Here is an 18,406-nt window from a genome sequence, read left to right on the forward strand (position 1 = left end):
TATTCAGCTAGTTCCTGCACAAATTCAATCGGTTAGAGGACTCACTTATTAATCACAAAAATAAACGTAATTATTCAGCTTTGGCATGCTTTTATAGAAGGACATCTGGTTTATGAAAGATAATATCCTGAAATTATTTTACTTGGTCATTTTTGCAATCTATCCATTATTCCAGTAACTTTTCTTTGTTATTCAGTGAATATACAAATTAGTCATTATAGTGAGATAGCAGTGCAAGTTCAGACTAGTATAAATTTGTGATTTACAATTTACAGTCCTCATTCTCAAAGATATTCTGTTCATTTTAGACAAGTATTATCTGTCTTTAAAAAAAAATAAAAGCATTAATTGAATTTTGGGAAGATCTGACTATCTTTAACTAAAAACTAAAGTTGCCAGAAATTTAACCTATTCAGTATGTCTTTGGAATAGGAAGAGATTTGTCTTTATTTATTTGCCAGAGAACATTTGAAATATTCTCTGTTCCTTGTATTACAGTTTGAGTCATTTTTTTCCCAAAAATGTAGGTTGCATAAATTAAGAAGTGGCAAGAAATTAAGACCTGACTTTAGAACATTTATAAAAATAAAGTATACAACAGGTACAAAAGATTATTAAGGAAGTATTTGCTTCTTGGATAACAATGAACAAATTTTCAGATAAGAGTCATAATTCATAAAATATCTTAAGAAAATTCAAATGCTGTATGGATGAAATTGGCAACAATAAACTTGTCTTGAATAAGAAAACAAAATTACAGGGGCAACCTGTAGTTTATTGAATCCATATCTTAATTTAACTAGAAAGCCATGCCCATAGGATCATGAAGAATGCTGACAAATTAATTTTCTTCCTTTACCCTAAGAGGTTATTTTTTTTCCAAGAGGGTGTTAGTAAAGCATTGTGCTTTATGTACTGAGTCAAACAAAAACAAGTATATGTAAATTTAGCCTTATCTGGAATATAAAGCCCTCTGACCTGTAGAATGATGATTAGGTCACAGTGACTTAATCAGAAGATTTAAAACCCCATTATTCTCTATCTTTCATTTCTGTTAAGGAAAGGTGAAAGACTCCACAGTAATCCAAAAATTTTTTAAGCTGTAGTCCATAAAGTAAATAAGGTATCAACATTGTACCATTTCACTTCCATGACAAACATGACTGAGGAATTCTCAACTGTACTAATAAAAGGAAAAACTTATGACACCATAAGGAATCAGGAACATCATAAACAATACTTGCAACCGTTGTCCCCTTGCAAATAGCACCAAAAAAAGCAATGCTACTTCAGTCACTGAAACAGAAAACACTTAACTTTTCCAAATCTGAAAGAAAGGGCATTTTTAATAGTTGCATTGAGATGCAATCCTATACATTCTTCGTGTAACTGTAATTTCTAGCTATTAAAATAATAAAGAATGGATAACTAGTGATCTTAAAATGGAAATTGTTTGCTGCACATAAAAACTGTTACTCTGGCTGAAAATGTATCCTGATGTAACACTACTTATCTTTGCAGCATTATATTGAATGATTAATATCTCCATTCAAATTTATTTAAAATAAGAGGAAAAAAGGACAGCTAGAAATATCTAAAACCAAGAAAATCAGTAGAAAATTTAATCGTATAAAATATTTAACTTTTTTTCCTGAGGATTTTTATCAAAAAAGACCTCTCTAAAATCTTGGTGATGCAACGCTTCTGCTCCTGTTGAAATGACAGGTTTTTTCTCTGGCAAATGTGAATTAAGAGTTCTGTGCCTCTCTCTGATATGATAATTATTGTTATCTAAAACATTGGAGGAGAGGAAAAGCTGAATTTTCATTGCGTTAGGAACTGACAACTTCACGACCTACAGGAAATAAAAGAAATTTCATTTTTAATTAGCAAGAAACACTTTGTCCATTTTAACAGAAATAATAGGAAATTTGGAATCTCAGCCTTTTTTGAGACATTGTAAACTTAATTCTTTCGTCATATACTCTCTTTAGGTTTAGTACATGTTACTCTCTTCTACTACTCTTTCACCACTGGAAACTCACTTTTTATTTTTCTTCTTATCTTTTTTGGTCCCTCACAATTAAATTAATTTATTCACCAATAAAGCTCAAGTAGAATTTTTCTGTGTTAGAATAGAAAGGTGCTGGAAGGAAATTACCTCCTTGCATTAACCCTGAACTGTAGAATTCTGACAGAGCTCCTAGCTTTCCAGAATGGCCCTGGCTTTTCATGAATCAATATTGCTGATGAATAGCCTCCAGTAAGAGAAGTGTACTTGTCTTCTGTGAAGGATTTTAATTTCCAGTAGTGAAGAGATTGCTTTAAAATTTTATTGCATGTTGGCTGCCTGCAGTTTTTCCTTTCCTTATGAGTGTGTAATTAATTTCCTTGAGCTTCTCTTCAAAGCTTTTTAATGTAAAGTGTATTTAAAACATTCAAACATCAACTGGACAGAATGGACCACAAACATAAGATCCAATTGCTCCAGGGGTTTAGCCACACTTGCTGTCTGAGAGAATAAGTCAAGTAGTGAAAGAGCTACTAGACCACCGCAACATATACAAAACCTCATATAACAGCTCTGTAGCATGCATTGTAAGATGAAATACAAAACTTCTATTTCTGAATGGCTATGATGGATTGTGTCTGAGATAGAAGAAATAATTTATGATCAGATGAGAAAAATCAAAACCAAATAAGACAAGTATGTTAATATACTTGTTAATATACAGACAAGTATATTTACTTTCAAAATACATAGGTAGTTTAGTGATGGAAGGAAGAAAAAGAACATACAACCAGATTCAAAGATAGTTTGTATCAATTATATTGAAAAGTTAGTGAGACTCTGGAGACTACTTTCATAATAACCGGGATAAATTAAGCGAATGCTCTAATTTGGACTTGGAAACCTGTTTCTTGGAAGTTTCCAGTGGAAGGTATTATTACAGGACACCATACTCTTTCTTTATCTCTGTCATCCACCTGGGAAGTCAGCAAATGGTGTAACACTTGTTTATCATAAAATCATAGAATAGTTAGGGTTGGAAAGGACCTTAAGATCATCTAGTTCCAATCCTGTGCCATGGGCAGGGGTGCCTCATACTAGACCATGCCACCCAAGGCTCTGTCCAGCCTGGTCTTGAGCACTGAGAAGGATGGAGCATTTACCACTTCTTTGGACAACCTGTCCCAGTGCCTCACCACCCTCACAGTAAAGAATTTCTTCCTTATATCTAACCTGAACTTCCCCTGTTTAAGTTTAAACCCTTTTATCTCTTGTCCTCCCACTACAGTCCTTGATGAAGAGTCTATACACACTAAAGCTATTTTTAAGAATCCACCTTGAAGATGAAAAGTTTGAAATACAGGAAAAATCACTGAAAACCAGTATTTTCTGTAACATATAAATGATATAAAAGTCTCAAAGGCAGTACAATTGACATTAACTTTGAAAATGTACTTTTAAAAATAAAGCTTTGATAAAAGCGTACTGAAGTTTGGGGCAAATAGTGAAGAGAGAGCTTATGATAAGGAATATGGTGACTCTTCAAAAAAACAAGGGAAAGCAATCTGATTTTTGTAGCTTTAAATGTTCTAAAGAATGAAACATTTGTAGAGGTTTTGAAATGTAAAATTTCTTTTAGAGGGTTTTTCTCAAACATTTTCTTTTGGAGGAAGGGAAGAGAGTGAGATTTTCTCTCACAAACATGCTTACTTTAAATAGACATTTCAGAAGCAAAGATTCATGATCCATGATTTTTCTTGCTAGCTAAATTGCCAGCTGCTACATGAGATCTCCCATTTAAATTCTGTAGATGTTGGTGCCTTGGCTGCATAGCTATGCTAACTTTGGTGGGTTTTTTTCCAGAGCTCTTTGGTAGTGATTATTTTAAATACATAAAGGAATCAGCAATAAGGCAAACATATCCTCATCTGAGGGGTTAGAAGTGAGTCCCATCCCCTGCAATTGCAGTCATACATGTCACAGCATCATAATTACTTCCATCTTGAAACACATGGGAACTTTCTATCTCTACTCATAGTGCTAAACTATTCCTGAACTGAAGTGCCTCGCTAGTTGAAAGGCTTTTAATTCATGATCTAAATTTATCCCTGGCCTCTTCATATCCATTTGCTTTCATGACAGTGTTATCTTTTAGTTTAAATTTCTCTCCTCTTTGCAGAGGCATGTCATAGTAGTGGTCAATCTCTGATGTTTTAAGATGTCTGCAGTTTATGGAAATCTCAAGTGCAGTTTTCATTCTTAATTCCGTAATGTGCAAGGAGCTGATGCTCATGCTACTGTTTGGTAAGTCAAATATCCAGCTATGAAAGGAATTGAGCAAAATGGGCTAACATTACCACATATAAACTGCAACCCAGATTACACATTAGAGTACAGGAAACTACAATCCTGCAACCCAGTCCCAGTATAGAAGGCCCCTGAGAAGACACCATTTTCCACTTTGAACTATGCCCATTTTATCCGTTCCTTAAGATTTTCAAGTCCAGAAAGTGTCTTTTGGCAATCTGATTATTTTTGTGTGATATTTGTCATGTCTACTCTGAATTTAGTTTGTTTTTATATAATACACTATAGGTCATTCTTTTTCACCAAGCTAGTATACATGAAACACAATATCTTATATTTTGCTGAATTGTTTCTTCCAGAAAGCTGTACTGTCTTGGCCACTACAATTTGATCTTCTGTTAAGTTCCTTTAACTATTAAACTGCTCACCTAAATTCCCATTTGAATTTGTCTGTCTCTCATTGATTTTTCTTCTGCCTTTCTTCTTCAGATGAATGTCCAGCATTTTCTGCCCCTTTGAGGTATTTACACTTCAATGTTATTTTTCAGTCTTCTTTTTGATAAACTAAACAGGTTGATCTCTTAAAGTCTCTTACTTTAAGATTTCCCTAACTCTCAGTGCTTTAGTGGCTTTGTTCAGTACCTTTATATATATTAATGTCCTCTTAAACAAGGAATTTGGTGCAATGTGCAAGAATATCACCAATATCATATAAAATAGTAAGTGAACATGATGCTTCTGCTCTTGATATTTCCACACTACTGGATAACACAGTAGTGCAGTGAGAACTTTAACACAATAGTGCTGAGTTGTTCAACATGAATTATGAACCCTTCTTCAGACTCAGCTGCTTTCTCCAACTCTGGCCACACTCCCATTTAGTTTACCTCTTAACATCCTTCCTTTGTCTCTTTTAAATTATTCTACTTAAATGGACAGAACTTAGGAAATGGGTTATTTTATTGCCCTCATCAATATCTATACCTTATTTAATTATTTATTTATTTTCAACTCTTAGTTTAAAACCATTGATAATTTTGTTTTTCCTTTCCAGATGGTAGATGGCAGTGCTGAACACCATTCTTACTATGACTCCCTACAATAGCTTTTTGTCTAGAATTTAAGATGCTGTTCTAGACAAGCTGCATCTTGGCTGTGGTGGGCTGCTTCTCATTGTCTAACATTTTTATCGCAGTATAAATGTCTTCAGCTTGACCTAACAGTTTCAGACTCAAATATGATTTTTGGTAGGTCATGCACTGTGGCAGACATGTTTTTTCATCTCAGTCCATGAAATTTCAATGACAGTCTTCAAGGTATGGCATAAAGCTAAACTCTCTTCAGATTTTAAGTGAACACTTATTGAACAGACAGAATAGACTAAATACAAGAGTAATTATAGACCTGGTGATTCCAATTCCGATTTAGAAATTTATGAACAATCTATAAATTGCAAATCAACTCACACATAGAATAAACACTAGATAACAAATAAGGCAGAAGGATTGCAGTTCTCTGATTTCAGTTGATGTAATTTAGAAATGGAACAGTTTTAATTAAAATATGAGTTAACCACAATATTCTAGAGGTTTCTATGTTCATATTCTGTGCATGTCCAAGTTTGTAATACTCAAGACTTAATATGACATAAATACTAATTTAAGATATCAAAGTCAAAGTTCATATTTGAAGACAGATATATTTTAGCAGACCTTCTAAATGGAATGTGCCGCAAAACTGTAACTTTTCATGTCCTGAGTAACACATCGTTTGGAGGAAAAAAATTACATTCCTAGTCTGCACTTAACATTGCATCTGCATACACACATACTTGTATGAAATTTTCCCATTTTGGAACTCCATCCATTGTTAACAAGCAAAGTCCAGCATAGAGTTTTTATGTGTTAGGAAATTCCTAAGGATTTTAGGGTTTTCCCTGGGCTTACTTCTAAACAAAAGCATTTTTAATCACTTCTAAAACAGTGAATTGGCAATAATAAGAGAAAACCAAGCAGGTAAGAAGTCAGAAGAAATGGGAAAAGCTCTTTATCTTTTTTGAGACTCCAAAAGCCATGAATGGTTTTATTTGAATTGTGTATCACAATGTTACTCAGAAATTTATGTGTGTGTGTATATATGTATATATATTTGCTGACTGTATTGCTCTTTCAATGCATTGGCCAGCATTCAAGTAAGGGTTCCACAATAACAGAGCCTTTTCCTTGGGTCCACATGGCTGATTGCACTGCCAATACTCTTCTCACTTAGCATGTGTGGAGCACACTTTAGAATGTCAGTGACAGTTCTGTATGCATAAGGAGAGGAGGCTATATGAGATGACATTTGCCATGTGGCCCTGAAATGAAAATTTTGCCCTAAAATAATTGCTTCAGTAAGTTGGTGGTTTTTTTCCACTGCAGCGGGTACTTTTTTTTTTAACAGAAAAATAACCTCTAAGACAGAGATAAAGAATACTATTTGCCAAAAGACTGTTTAATATGTAGTGTTACATTTAAATATCAATATAAAATAACAGCTGAAGAAAAATTGGTGTAGTAATACTATTCCATGAAAGACAAAGAATAAACTAGATTGGAAAAGACCTTTAAAATCATCAGGTCCAACCTTTACCCTAGGACTGCCAAGACCACCAATAAGCCATGTCACTAATGGCCTCATCTACATATTTTCTGAACACTTCCAGGGATGGTGATTCCACTATGTCCTTACTATTTTCTTTCTCATCTGGACTTCTGTTACACCACACCCAGTTAAAAAAGATTCATTGTAACATAGGTTCCAAATTATGATATTCCACATGCACAGCTTTTGTGTAGATGACATAGTTTAATTATGTGATGATGAAATGACTACCATTGACTGAAAGTCTTATTAATCTACAAAATCCTGAAGAAGAGTTAACAGCAACCTATAACTAAGCAGCTTAACAAAATAAAATTTACATATAAAAAGACAGATAGGAAAAGCATTTATTTGCTACTACTATTCTTGAAGCATAAACTAACTGGAAAGGCAATCTTAGCTTTGCTATTTTCTTGTTCATACAGAAAGTAAATTATTGACTATGTAAAATTAAAGTATACATAACAAAATCTCTAACAAAATTCCATTTGTTTGTTTATTTGCTTTTCCTTGCTGTTAGCTTGGTAGCCACAAAGGAAACAGACAGTGCAAGATCGCGCAGCATGCCGATGTCACCATCTGATTTCCTGGACAAGCTAATGGGAAGGATGTCAGGCTACGATGCAAGAATAAGACCAAATTTCAAAGGTAATTTCAAACCTAAACTTTTATTTTTTCAGTATTTCAATATTTCTTCTCACATAAATGCAGTTTCTGGAATAAGTATGAAAACTAAGAAGTACACTCATTGAAAACAAACAAAAAAAATGCCTTCTTTTGCCTTTCTTTGTTATGACAGTAGTAATATTCTCTATTACTGTCATTTTTACAGCTTTCCAAATACAGACCTTTTGGAAATTTGGCCTACCACTAGGTTTCGATTGTCTAATACAATTAATTATTATTTTTTTGTTTTGTTTAGTGGGTTTTGTTTGGGTTTTTTTTTTGTTTGGCTTAGTTTGTTTTTCTGTTGTTTTTTTTTCTTTTTGTGGTGGAGGTGGGTGGTTTTTTTCCTAACTCTTTTTATAATTTTTTGACATCTCCAACTCCCAGAAATATAAGTGGTTATGACTCTATTTGCTAGTGTTGTCAGAATTTGCCCAGATTGATTCATAAAGACCAAGTTGTTTGTCAAAGTACTTCCTCACAGTAAGCTATAAACAGTTGGTGCTGTGTATATAAAGCTATTAACCAGGATTTAATGCAGCTGGAGATGTTTTGCTTTTAATAAGTTAGTGGTGCTGATATTTCTCAGAAAATGATAAACGTGCACTGGAAATTCAAACACATCAGTAAAAGATTTACAACAGTGATCAATATCCCTAACAACCACACAGAATAAGACCTCTGAACCCTCCTTGCCAGAACTACTTTGAAGAATGTTCTGGTGCCTGGCTTCCTCTAGGGCTCAACAATATCAAACAGTTTACTGAAAGTAATGTAAAACACTCTATTTCTAATTTTTTTTTCTTGTATGAATGATAGCTCTTACATTATTTTTGCTCCTTATTAAAGTTACCTTGACTTTTTTTGGCACAGTATATTCTTTAGCATGCAAGCTGCAGGTTCAACCTAAGGTAAAGTTTTGCTGGGCAGAAGACCTCAGGCAAACTCTAAACTCTGCGGGGTTTTTTTCTTTCTTTTTTGTGTTTCCTGAAGTCCTGCAAACAGGTGTTTAAAAGTGAGTTTACAGCTTAGCAGTTGATTTAGAGATTGGATTTTGGAGATTGCCATGGACATCACGCAATCACAGTGTTCTGATGGAGCTACAGTGAAGAACAGGCACATGATTTAAAGATCAGCAAATTCAATACAGTACTATTTGAAAGTATAATTCAAAAAACTTAGAGCCTTGTTTTGTAACAATTGAAATTTAAAGAGACAAAACCTAATTTGACATTGTTCTTTTTCAAAAAGTGCACATTCTAAATCTTCTAGACAGCTACACACTTTGAACAAATCTGCCCAGAATGATTCAGACCTATCACTAAGAATAAGTATCTCCTTCAGTGACTTTGCCACTTTCTGGTGGCAAGTGCTGGGGTTTAATGCCTTTTTGAGTTTGTAATGTGGCAACAGTTTTAAAGAAACAGAATGAGTACTGATAAGAGAACTCAGTCAATAATTTTAAATAATTTATTCTTCCAGTAAAATTCCTACTTGAAAAATATCTTTAACTACTGATTTTAGTCATAGTTAGCTTTGGTCAATAACATGCAATTATATATTTTGTCTGAGTGCTCTGCTTTTGGATAAGGAATTCTGCATATCTCTTCTTGTTCAACAGAAATAATAGAGAAGACTATTGGTATTTATTTAGCTATGGATTAAAACCAGAAAGTTAAGAAACCTTGCAAAATCTTTGTTCCATCCGCAAATTATTTACTTTACCCAGTAGATCAAACCTATATAAAGATGCTTCTCTTCTTACTCAGCAGTTCCATATCCCAGACTCTCTGTTTCTTACAAATATGAGAAATATTTTATCACCTTTCAAATTTGGACAAAATTATGTAATTCATGTGTAAAAATTGTCATGGCCTCAAGATGCTCAGAATTAATCTTATACAGACGAGGTATTATAATTTTCAATCTATATAGCCCAGATCATAACACTAATAACAACCTATTAATGTGGAAATTTTGGGATTTACATAGGAAAGTGTAAAGCATTCCTTGCCTTTGTACTGCCAAAAGTACTCACCTAATCATTAGTTTAGGAACTTCTTAAACCAAGATTTAATTAAAAAAAATAAATTAGATAAATATGTTCATCTCATCACTTCTAGAAGCAGTTTTGGCATTTCAATGCAAATCCAAGGGGGAGCGCACCAGCAATCACCTTGTACTTTGAAAATTGGCTATGTATCCCTAACATTAAGTCACTTTAAAGCAAAAGGCACTGTCTTTCACTGAAGACTAACACCCTTAAAGAGCCTTTGAAAAAAGATCATGTTGAAAAGTTATTAAAACTCCAAATAAACTATTTTAATTAATTTAAATATATACTACAATTAAAGTTAATACTTATTTAATATTATACTGCCTTTACCCACGTGCTCATCAGCTCTTTCAGAGAGATTTAGTAGATCTGAGAGACATTATTTCAGCAAAAATAATATTTATCCACATCTGTTAATCACAATAGTTGTCATAATTTCTACCAGTTTGGCTGGTACAGAGGTAAGGTTTACAGGGATAAAGCTCATTGTCAATCTCATCCACTATCACACCTGAAGTCTGATTAGCTTTTTTAATTCAAGTTACACTTGCTGGACAAGGTACACCTTTCCGCTGATAACAAAACTGATGCAGGTTATACCTGACTCACAGTGATTTATATTTCCACAACTTTACAAAGATTTTCTTATTGCCTGGCTTGATATCACCTCAGCCTGTCAGTTTGCTCTGATCACTTAGTCTGAAACATCTTCTACAGTCCTCCTTCAAATCTTCCGTCAGAATAGCTACAGTATTTGACAGCAACTGGGGACAAGTGATGCTAAAAGACTTCATTTAGTTTTTCTCTTCTGACCTTCTTCACTTCCATGGATGTCTTTAATCATCTTTTCTTGAATTCACCTTCCAGATGTTGGCAGGATTCTATTTTTAACTCCTTGCAGATAGTTATCATTGTTAGCATTTGTGTGTCTAGTGAGTGTCAGCTCTATTTTTTCTCCTTGTCTTTAATCTATGTTCCATATGCCTGAGTTCCTGTGTTTGAATATGACTTCCAGTTTTAACAGTTTCATTTGCACTTCTTTTTGTTTTGGGAAGTTCTTTTTTACTCTCAGCACAGTATCTTTAAATAATCTTTAAATCATTTGCAAGCTGCTTTTACCTTCTCCTTTTGCACTCTTTTTAACTAAATCTTAAGTATACTGTTGTAATGCTGCTTTTGAAATTAAGCATTGTAGTGATTTATGGCTTTTTCTTTATAAAAGCAAGTATGTTTGTTGATATAGCACACTTAAACCTTAAAGCATAGTAATAATTTAAACAAGATAATATCATACCAAATTTGAAATGATGACGGACACTATAACATGAAAATGCTCGAAAAGAAAGCTGTGTTGCAAATAAATAATCTAACATAGCCAAGTACAATTTTCTCCCTGGCAGTTTTTACTGACTCTGCCTTTGTTCATCTCCCTTGCTTTTTCTTTTTCCCTTGATCCTTTTCAGGAGTTGTCTATGTTAAGCTTTTACTGAATTCTAAGATATAACGAACATGCTCAAGAACAGCTCTAAATTATTAACTGGATATCAAAGTGAAAATAGTGTCAAAGTGACTGCAGATCGACACCTCCTTACTTGAGAATTCTGCTCCATAGGATGCAGTCTTGTGCATTACAGTGGCTGAAGTACATGTAGTGATATTTTGTTGAAATTGCTACACAGTATTTCAAAACAATCATTGCCGTGAAGAAAGAAGAATGTTTCAAATTTTGTCCTATTGGCAGAATTTTTAATGGATGTTCTGGATCTTCAAGTGTTTGAGTTCATTGGTCACATTAGATTTTTTTAGTTGCAAAGCACCAACAGTTTCAGGGCAGATGTTTCTTCAATGACCCTAAAAAGGAATATTACGTAAGGGTTTGTAAGGCCAATCCTCAAATTCCAGATACAAATCTTTCATTAATAGTGACTGCTTAAAACTACAAAAAGAAACCAGGTTCTCCAGTGCTGAACTGGATTATTGATATAGAAGAATATTAAAGGGCAAGAGGGTGACTAAAAAACCTTGTGATGGAAAAATCTTGCTTCTGCTGCACAGAGATTTAAATTGATAAGATTTAATGGACAAATTAACATGCTCTACCACCATGCCATTTTTACAGAGACTTTCAGAGAAATAATTTAAAACCTTTCCCATGAAGAGACAATTCATTGTTCAGTTATCATAATGACTGCACTGCCACTACTGATTCATCTCACATGCAAGATAAGACAGAACAACAGTTGCCTAAAGACTCGTAGTAACAGAAAATTCAGTTTAAACAGATTATTAACCATTTTGTGGATTTGAGAGGAATGAGAATAGAATCTAAGTCTTTCTTTCTTATCCACATTTGTCCCTGTAAGCAGTAGAGATAAGAGCAGAAGCAATGTATTTCTGTTACCAGTGATGACAGATAACATTAAAGGTAACAGCTGCCTTGAGTGAAGGCTATTTTTATCCCTAATTGTTGTGAGAAGTGCATACACTGCTTGCTGAAACACATAAAAACCTGTTTTACTATATATTTCAAACAGGGTGCTGATTTTTTTCTTTTTTTGCACAGAAACATCTGTGCAAGTCAATAATCAACTTTGTCTCTTTTTATTATTGCTAAAACTGGCCAGTCAAGTAACCTACCTTTGAGAAAAATCAAAATGAAATATATTAGGAGCTATTTGCTTTAATTGTGCACTAAATGAGTTGTGCATGTAGCATTATTTCATCCTAATTAGATTTAAAAAAATCATATTTTTTATATTTTATAGTCAGTCAGTAAGGTAAAGGAACTGGTGTGTTTTTTTTTCTTTTGCAGGCCCTCCAGTTAATGTCACATGCAACATATTTATAAACAGCTTTGGATCCATTGCAGAGACAACCATGGTAAGATATTTTACCTCAAGCAGCGATTAAAGTTCAAGTTAAATGTGCTCAATGAGCTCAAAAGCTAACTAAGGCTTCTCTTCACCTGGAACTAAATGAAGAAGGAAATCCACTTCTAAGAACAGAAGTGAGAACATTTAATTTGGTAACTGATTTTTTCAAACAGAAAATTCATTTTTATACCATCAAACACACAAGTAAAGCCAAGGGTTGGCTTTTTTTTCATAACTTTTATTTGATACTTGTAACAAACTCACTATTTTCAATTAGATAGATATTAGTTTCTATAGTGTTCCACTTTTCTAACCTCAAAAATGTCAATTCATTAAGTTGCTTTGTTAATAATATTTTATAATTTCATTATATACAGTGTATATAGAGATGTATACTTTATTTTAAAAGTCCATCAGTAGAGCTGTTGCACAGGCATAATAGAATAACTGAAATAGAGATCTGGTATATTATGAATTCTATGAGTGTGGTAAATATGCTTTTTGTATGTACACTTATAATTTGTCTATTAAAGAAAGGCGGAAGACAGAGTACAAGAAGACTGGAGATTTTAAGAAAATAAGGAGAAAGAGAGGTTCAAATCTAAAGACAGTAAAACTAGATATTGAACTGTGAACTGACAAAGAAAATTTGGATAATATTATTTAACACGTAAAACATACATGCTAATAACTTGAAGTACAGATTTACTCTTTAAAAATTGATGAAAGAGGTGATATAGGCATTCTTTCCCCATAAAAATACCTCATGTATTTTGAAGAAAGGCAAATAAATACCTTTGAAAATAGTTACATAGTAATTTGGGGACAGAGAGTGTTAAAATATAGAGAGATGAAGGGAAATCTATGAGTGTAAGATCCAAATATAGTAAATATTCTGAAATCCCAACAATTTCAGGGGTCAGGGTACATACTTGGAATGACAGAACAGACTAAAAATAATTGGTGCAGCCAAAAAAAAGAGGGAAGGGAATAATCCTAAGCAAAAGCTATCGTTCTGAAAGACCAGTAAGAGCAAGAAAAGACCTTTGACTTTTGAATGTACCAAGAACCTATAGTTAGAAAATCGATAACACAAATTCATAGAGTCAAATATTTCTGCAACCCATACCCAAAGTGATAATCACAGCTGCCTAACCTTTACCCACCTTGGAACATAGTGGTAGATGTTACTGAGAAAGGCAGATGATTTTTTCCAGGTAGAAAATTACTTTAATTTCTATTTGGGGTGCCTTGCCAAATTGCAAATCCCAAACAGATTGACATGTCATCCAAGGAGATTTAGTCAGGTTCGACCAGAGGATTAAGCAACACCCACATGATTAGAATAGTGTTCCATACCTACTTTTCAATGGCTGAATGGGTGTATCTGGTACAAAGAAGGAGACAGACCACAGGGTCAGTAAAATGCAAATATCCAGCAATTAGATCACTATAAAAAGCATATCTAGAAAAACAAAGTTGCTACCACTTTAAAAAAATTGTCCTGAATTTGGGAAGAGAATGCTTGAGTTCACATCTCAAGCGTGTTTTCTCTCTATGACCAGAAAATTAGAAACATTTCCTTTAACTGCTACTCAGTACAATACTTGTATTTTATAATGGTATTCAATTCTGTTCTGTGTGTGTGTGAAAGTACATTAAAACAGTTGAGATGATAGACTACAGCCTGATCTGTAAAAACTAGGTAGTATGTTACAGAAGATACCAAACCCGGGCAGAGACACAGGGTTTTTCATTCTGTCAATTATATGCATTCAAAAACTGAACAACTAAGTACAACCTTGACTTTAAGACAAATGCTGCCTTTATGATGCTGGTATTTGTGTATAATGCATTAACTGATACATAGTATGTTTTGTTTATGGTCAGCAGCTGTTGATTCCTCAGAAACCCAAATCTTCCTTTACAGAAAAACAAATGCTTTTATGTAGTTGGGACTTTCAGTCCTTTATTTTGTTAGCTTTAACTTCTTCCCAACTGAACATCTGAAGATGAACATCTTCTGAAAAATATGAACATCTGTCTATCTCAAAATTACAATCAAAACCATCTTTCATTATTTTGCAAGCTGAATTTCTGCATTGTTGAACAAAAGTCACTTCACCGCAGTTCAGTATTTTACCAATTTTCACTATGTTATTATTTATTTACTGCAGTTCTTAGAATTCAGGTAGCTGTGTTCTAACATTTATTCTAAATCTTTATGCATAAAATGAGTCATTAAAACAATTTATTAGACTCAAAAAGGACTTCTATATTCTTGATAAATACTTTTTTCCAAACTATAAACAAAAGAGCTCAAGTAAGAAAGAAGTGCAAAATCAAACCTGGCCACTAAGTGGTACCTTGAATTCTCGCTGATATTTAAAACTATCAACTTTAAAGAAGTCCGAATACACCAAGCCACTATTGCGATTGCTCTTGGCGCTTAATCTTTCCCAGTCTCTGGTTCTCTCACAGATGACCAAAATCTTTGGGCTCCCTCTGCTGCTTTGGCTATGTATAACACAGTAAAAACAAAAAAACAATGGGTTAAAAAAAACCCCAAAGTGGGATCAGCTGCAAAATAGCCCGGTGCCAACTATACATTATAGGACTCTATAGTTTGCAGTAAGGAAGAGGAATTTGTCAGTGCACAGTGGGAACTTACAGCATGTGGAAGAAATCAGCTTTCAGTAAGTGCATTCTCTTAAACCCATACACACCTGGTCTTGCTATCAGGAGAGACAGCCAAACCAAAGCAGCTTAATTTGGTTTACAGCAGCTGGTAAACTCTATAAATTGGTTCTTTCTTTTTTTTTGGAGGTTTGCTTGGGGTATTTTTTACATTTCTTTTGACTTATTTAGAGTATGGGTTACTGTTGGGAACTCATATTCCCTTTCTTTTTTCATAGTGTGGAAAAAGCATGCCACCTCTTGCTAGGAATTTATGTCATATACACTCTGAGGAGGCAGAGCAAAAGTAAACCACATAATCTAAAACTCCCTTAAACAAACTTTCCTGGTGGGCACAACTTAAGGTCCAGCCTTGCCAGTCTTTCTGTGTTATTGAGCCAAATAGTAGTACCAGACCTGTACATGTCTGATGATATTCACAAAGCAAGTACTTCACACTCACCCTCTCATCAAGTAAAACTCTTATTTCATCACACGTATAAGGGAAAATCTACATCCAGTCTTTCTTTCTTTACATGTTGCTACTATTATGCTTTTCTTCAATTGGAATTTTGAAATCTTAAAGTATATGAGATTAAACAAAAATGTGGAAACCTAGAATAAAATTACTTTTTCATTATAGGAAATTAACATAAATAATATAAATTAACATCTTGCATTTTTTATTTAAGACAAATAGTGACGTACCAAAGTACACTTAACCTTAAAAATCTGATAAATCAATAGTATTGCTTGGTCACGTATATTGTCAATGTGGGAACTGTATCCTACAGGAAACCAAATAATTTGCTTATTGGTACACTGGAACGGAAATTTCAGGCTTAATCATAACAGTCTCAAAAGCTTACAGAGGGTTTGGTGGGTTTTTTTGTAGCTCAAGCTGTGCTAAGCTTGCATTTGCACTGTATCTCCGAATAGGCAGTGTCAACATAAAAAGAATATACTGTTCAGTTTCACAAGGTAAGAATAACACCAATGCTAACATTTTCAGCTACAAATATTTACAGACACAGTAGAAAATACGTGGAGCAAAGGCTACAGAATAGTGAGCCTAAAGGGCAGATAGTAGGCCACACCAAAAAGCCCTTTATTCTAGTAAATATGACTGACCAGCTTCCGCAAGGTCTTCTGAATTTTAAAGGTCAGAAACAACACTTTGGTCTTATTTCAGATTTACAGCAGTATTTACCAAGTATGTATTAATATGCTTAGCATAATGCATGTGCTGAAAGTTTATTGAAAGGGACACTTACTGAGAGACCTAATGGCAAATTATAACAGTGCATACAACTACATATTCAAAAGCATCCCTTACTTCTTCCTGGCACATTTTTGCTGATGTGTGTTTCTTGACTTAGTCTCTAAAGAACTGTGTTATCCTGAATGTTGTTAGGAAGCAGGTGACTAACAAGTTTATCTTACATTTACAAATAAAATGTGCTTTTAACCTACATTAACCCATCTTTAAACCATCATAATTACACTCCTTTACAAGTCACAGCTTTTTAATTTCATTAGCTTCATCTTCAAGTGAGTATTTCTGTTTAAATTCTATTCTACTTATTCTCTTTTAAATAGAGTGCTTGAAAGGAGCGTTCACTTGTATACGTTGTAAAGCTTAATGCTGAAGCATTTCACCAAATATTTTTCATAATTCCTTTTTAGTTGATTGTCTCAGTGCAAGGAAATATGTGCCTTTATTTGGTGAAAATATGCTGAAAAATTCTGTGTAGTGGATATAGTAATGTGTTAATACTGACATGACAAATATCTACATTGCACAATATTTATCTCAGATAAGTGAGCATGCAATAAAGGGCACTTTATAGTTTCAAGATTACAAAAAGTATTAAATATTTTTACCTATTTGACAATTAACTCCCTTCAGTCAAGGCACAGAGAAGTCATTAAATTCTTATTGTGTGAGTTTGGAAGACAGATTATTTAATATCCTTCATTTTATCATTAACTTGCCTCTGACACCCTGAGCCTCGGTTATAGGCTCAGGAGCAGGCTGAGGTTTTTCACATTCTAGTGGGTCTGCAGCTGTCCAGTTTGTTATATGTCCAGATGAATCCCCCTGATGAGCTTGCATTCTAAGCAGACAGCATCATATCACCCTGCCCTGATACAGTGTGTTTTCCACACCGTACAGAAGTTCTATAGTATGCAAAAAAAGAGTTCCAAATCAGTCAGTTTTATAAGCAACAATGGAAAATACTGTTTTATGCAGTTCTGCTCTGAAACTTTTAGTCTATTGGATGATATTACAACAATGCAACAGCATGATGAAGAAGAGAGGAACAAGGAAAAGTTAGACAGTGGTAGCACAGCCAGTTCCTGTCCATCTAACCAAGTTACAAGATGTGGCATGGCACCAACTACTTGCAACAGCTGATCAAGTGTGCATATTTTATATCACTATTGGGTGTTGAAGAGAAGAGGTGGTTTTAGGTGCCTATTAAGAATGAGACCAACTGGAGCTGTGTATAAAAACGTGAGGGTTAGGCATCTAGTTTGCTGATAAACTGTAACAGGTGGTGCAGCAGGTGGATAGATTGGTTAACACTACGCAGAGAAGAGGCTAGTACAGATAATACTGCACATGATGATTATCGGGTACCAACAGCTGAATTTCCAAATCCCGGGTAATCTGGTTCCATATTAACACTGAAACTCATCCTTACACCACAAGTCAGAAATGAGGAGAAATAATCTCACTGTACTTATCTCCTGGCCTTTGGGGAGTTTATGAGGATGATTGATTCTGTACTTTTTCCTAACCTTCTCTTTCTGTGTTATAAGATCTGAATATTCCTGTATTCTTTCCTGGCATCTATACTGGAGACTTTTCTCAGGAAGTAATTACAGCATTTTGGGCTCCTTTGATGGCACTGATAAAGTAAAGGAAATTCCAATTTTTCCTTTTTGATTCCTTTGATGACTTATAAATGATTTAGAAAAAAAAAAAAAATAAAAAATAATAGACAGTGTTTGGATTGGATCCTTCCAGAATTAAATTTCAGCAATTTGGACAGAAAATGAACTTTGCAGTGATGAAAATAATTTTGACTCATGTTTGGTTTATGTTTGGACCAGCAAAAATGACTACTTAAACTGATCTTTAAAAATCACCAGCAGCTTTACCTTTGC

General features: G+C 34.0%; 1 protein-coding gene across 3 annotated transcripts in view; it reads left to right on the forward strand.

The window, feature by feature from the left end:
• The window catches only part of GLRA3 (glycine receptor alpha 3), a 75,552-nt gene that overhangs the window by 10,497 nt on the left and 46,649 nt on the right, over positions 1-18,406 (forward strand). For 2 of the 3 annotated variants that reach the window (XM_061372437.1, XM_061372420.1), the window contains exons 2-3: positions 7,482-7,609; positions 12,496-12,563. In XM_061372437.1, coding sequence (XP_061228421.1) covers positions 7,482-7,609; positions 12,496-12,563 — 196 coding nt within the window. Of the gene's footprint in view, positions 1-4,809; positions 4,839-7,481; positions 7,610-12,495; positions 12,564-18,406 lie in introns of those variants that run through there. The other variant, XM_061372428.1, reaches the window with a different exon arrangement.

This window comes from Neopsephotus bourkii, unplaced genomic scaffold (assembly GCF_033783945.1).
Source record: "Neopsephotus bourkii isolate Nb327-2 ecotype Australia unplaced genomic scaffold, CSIRO-AGI_Nbou_v1 NB_168, whole genome shotgun sequence".
NCBI classification, from domain to species: Eukaryota; Metazoa; Chordata; class Aves; order Psittaciformes; family Psittacidae; genus Neopsephotus; species Neopsephotus bourkii.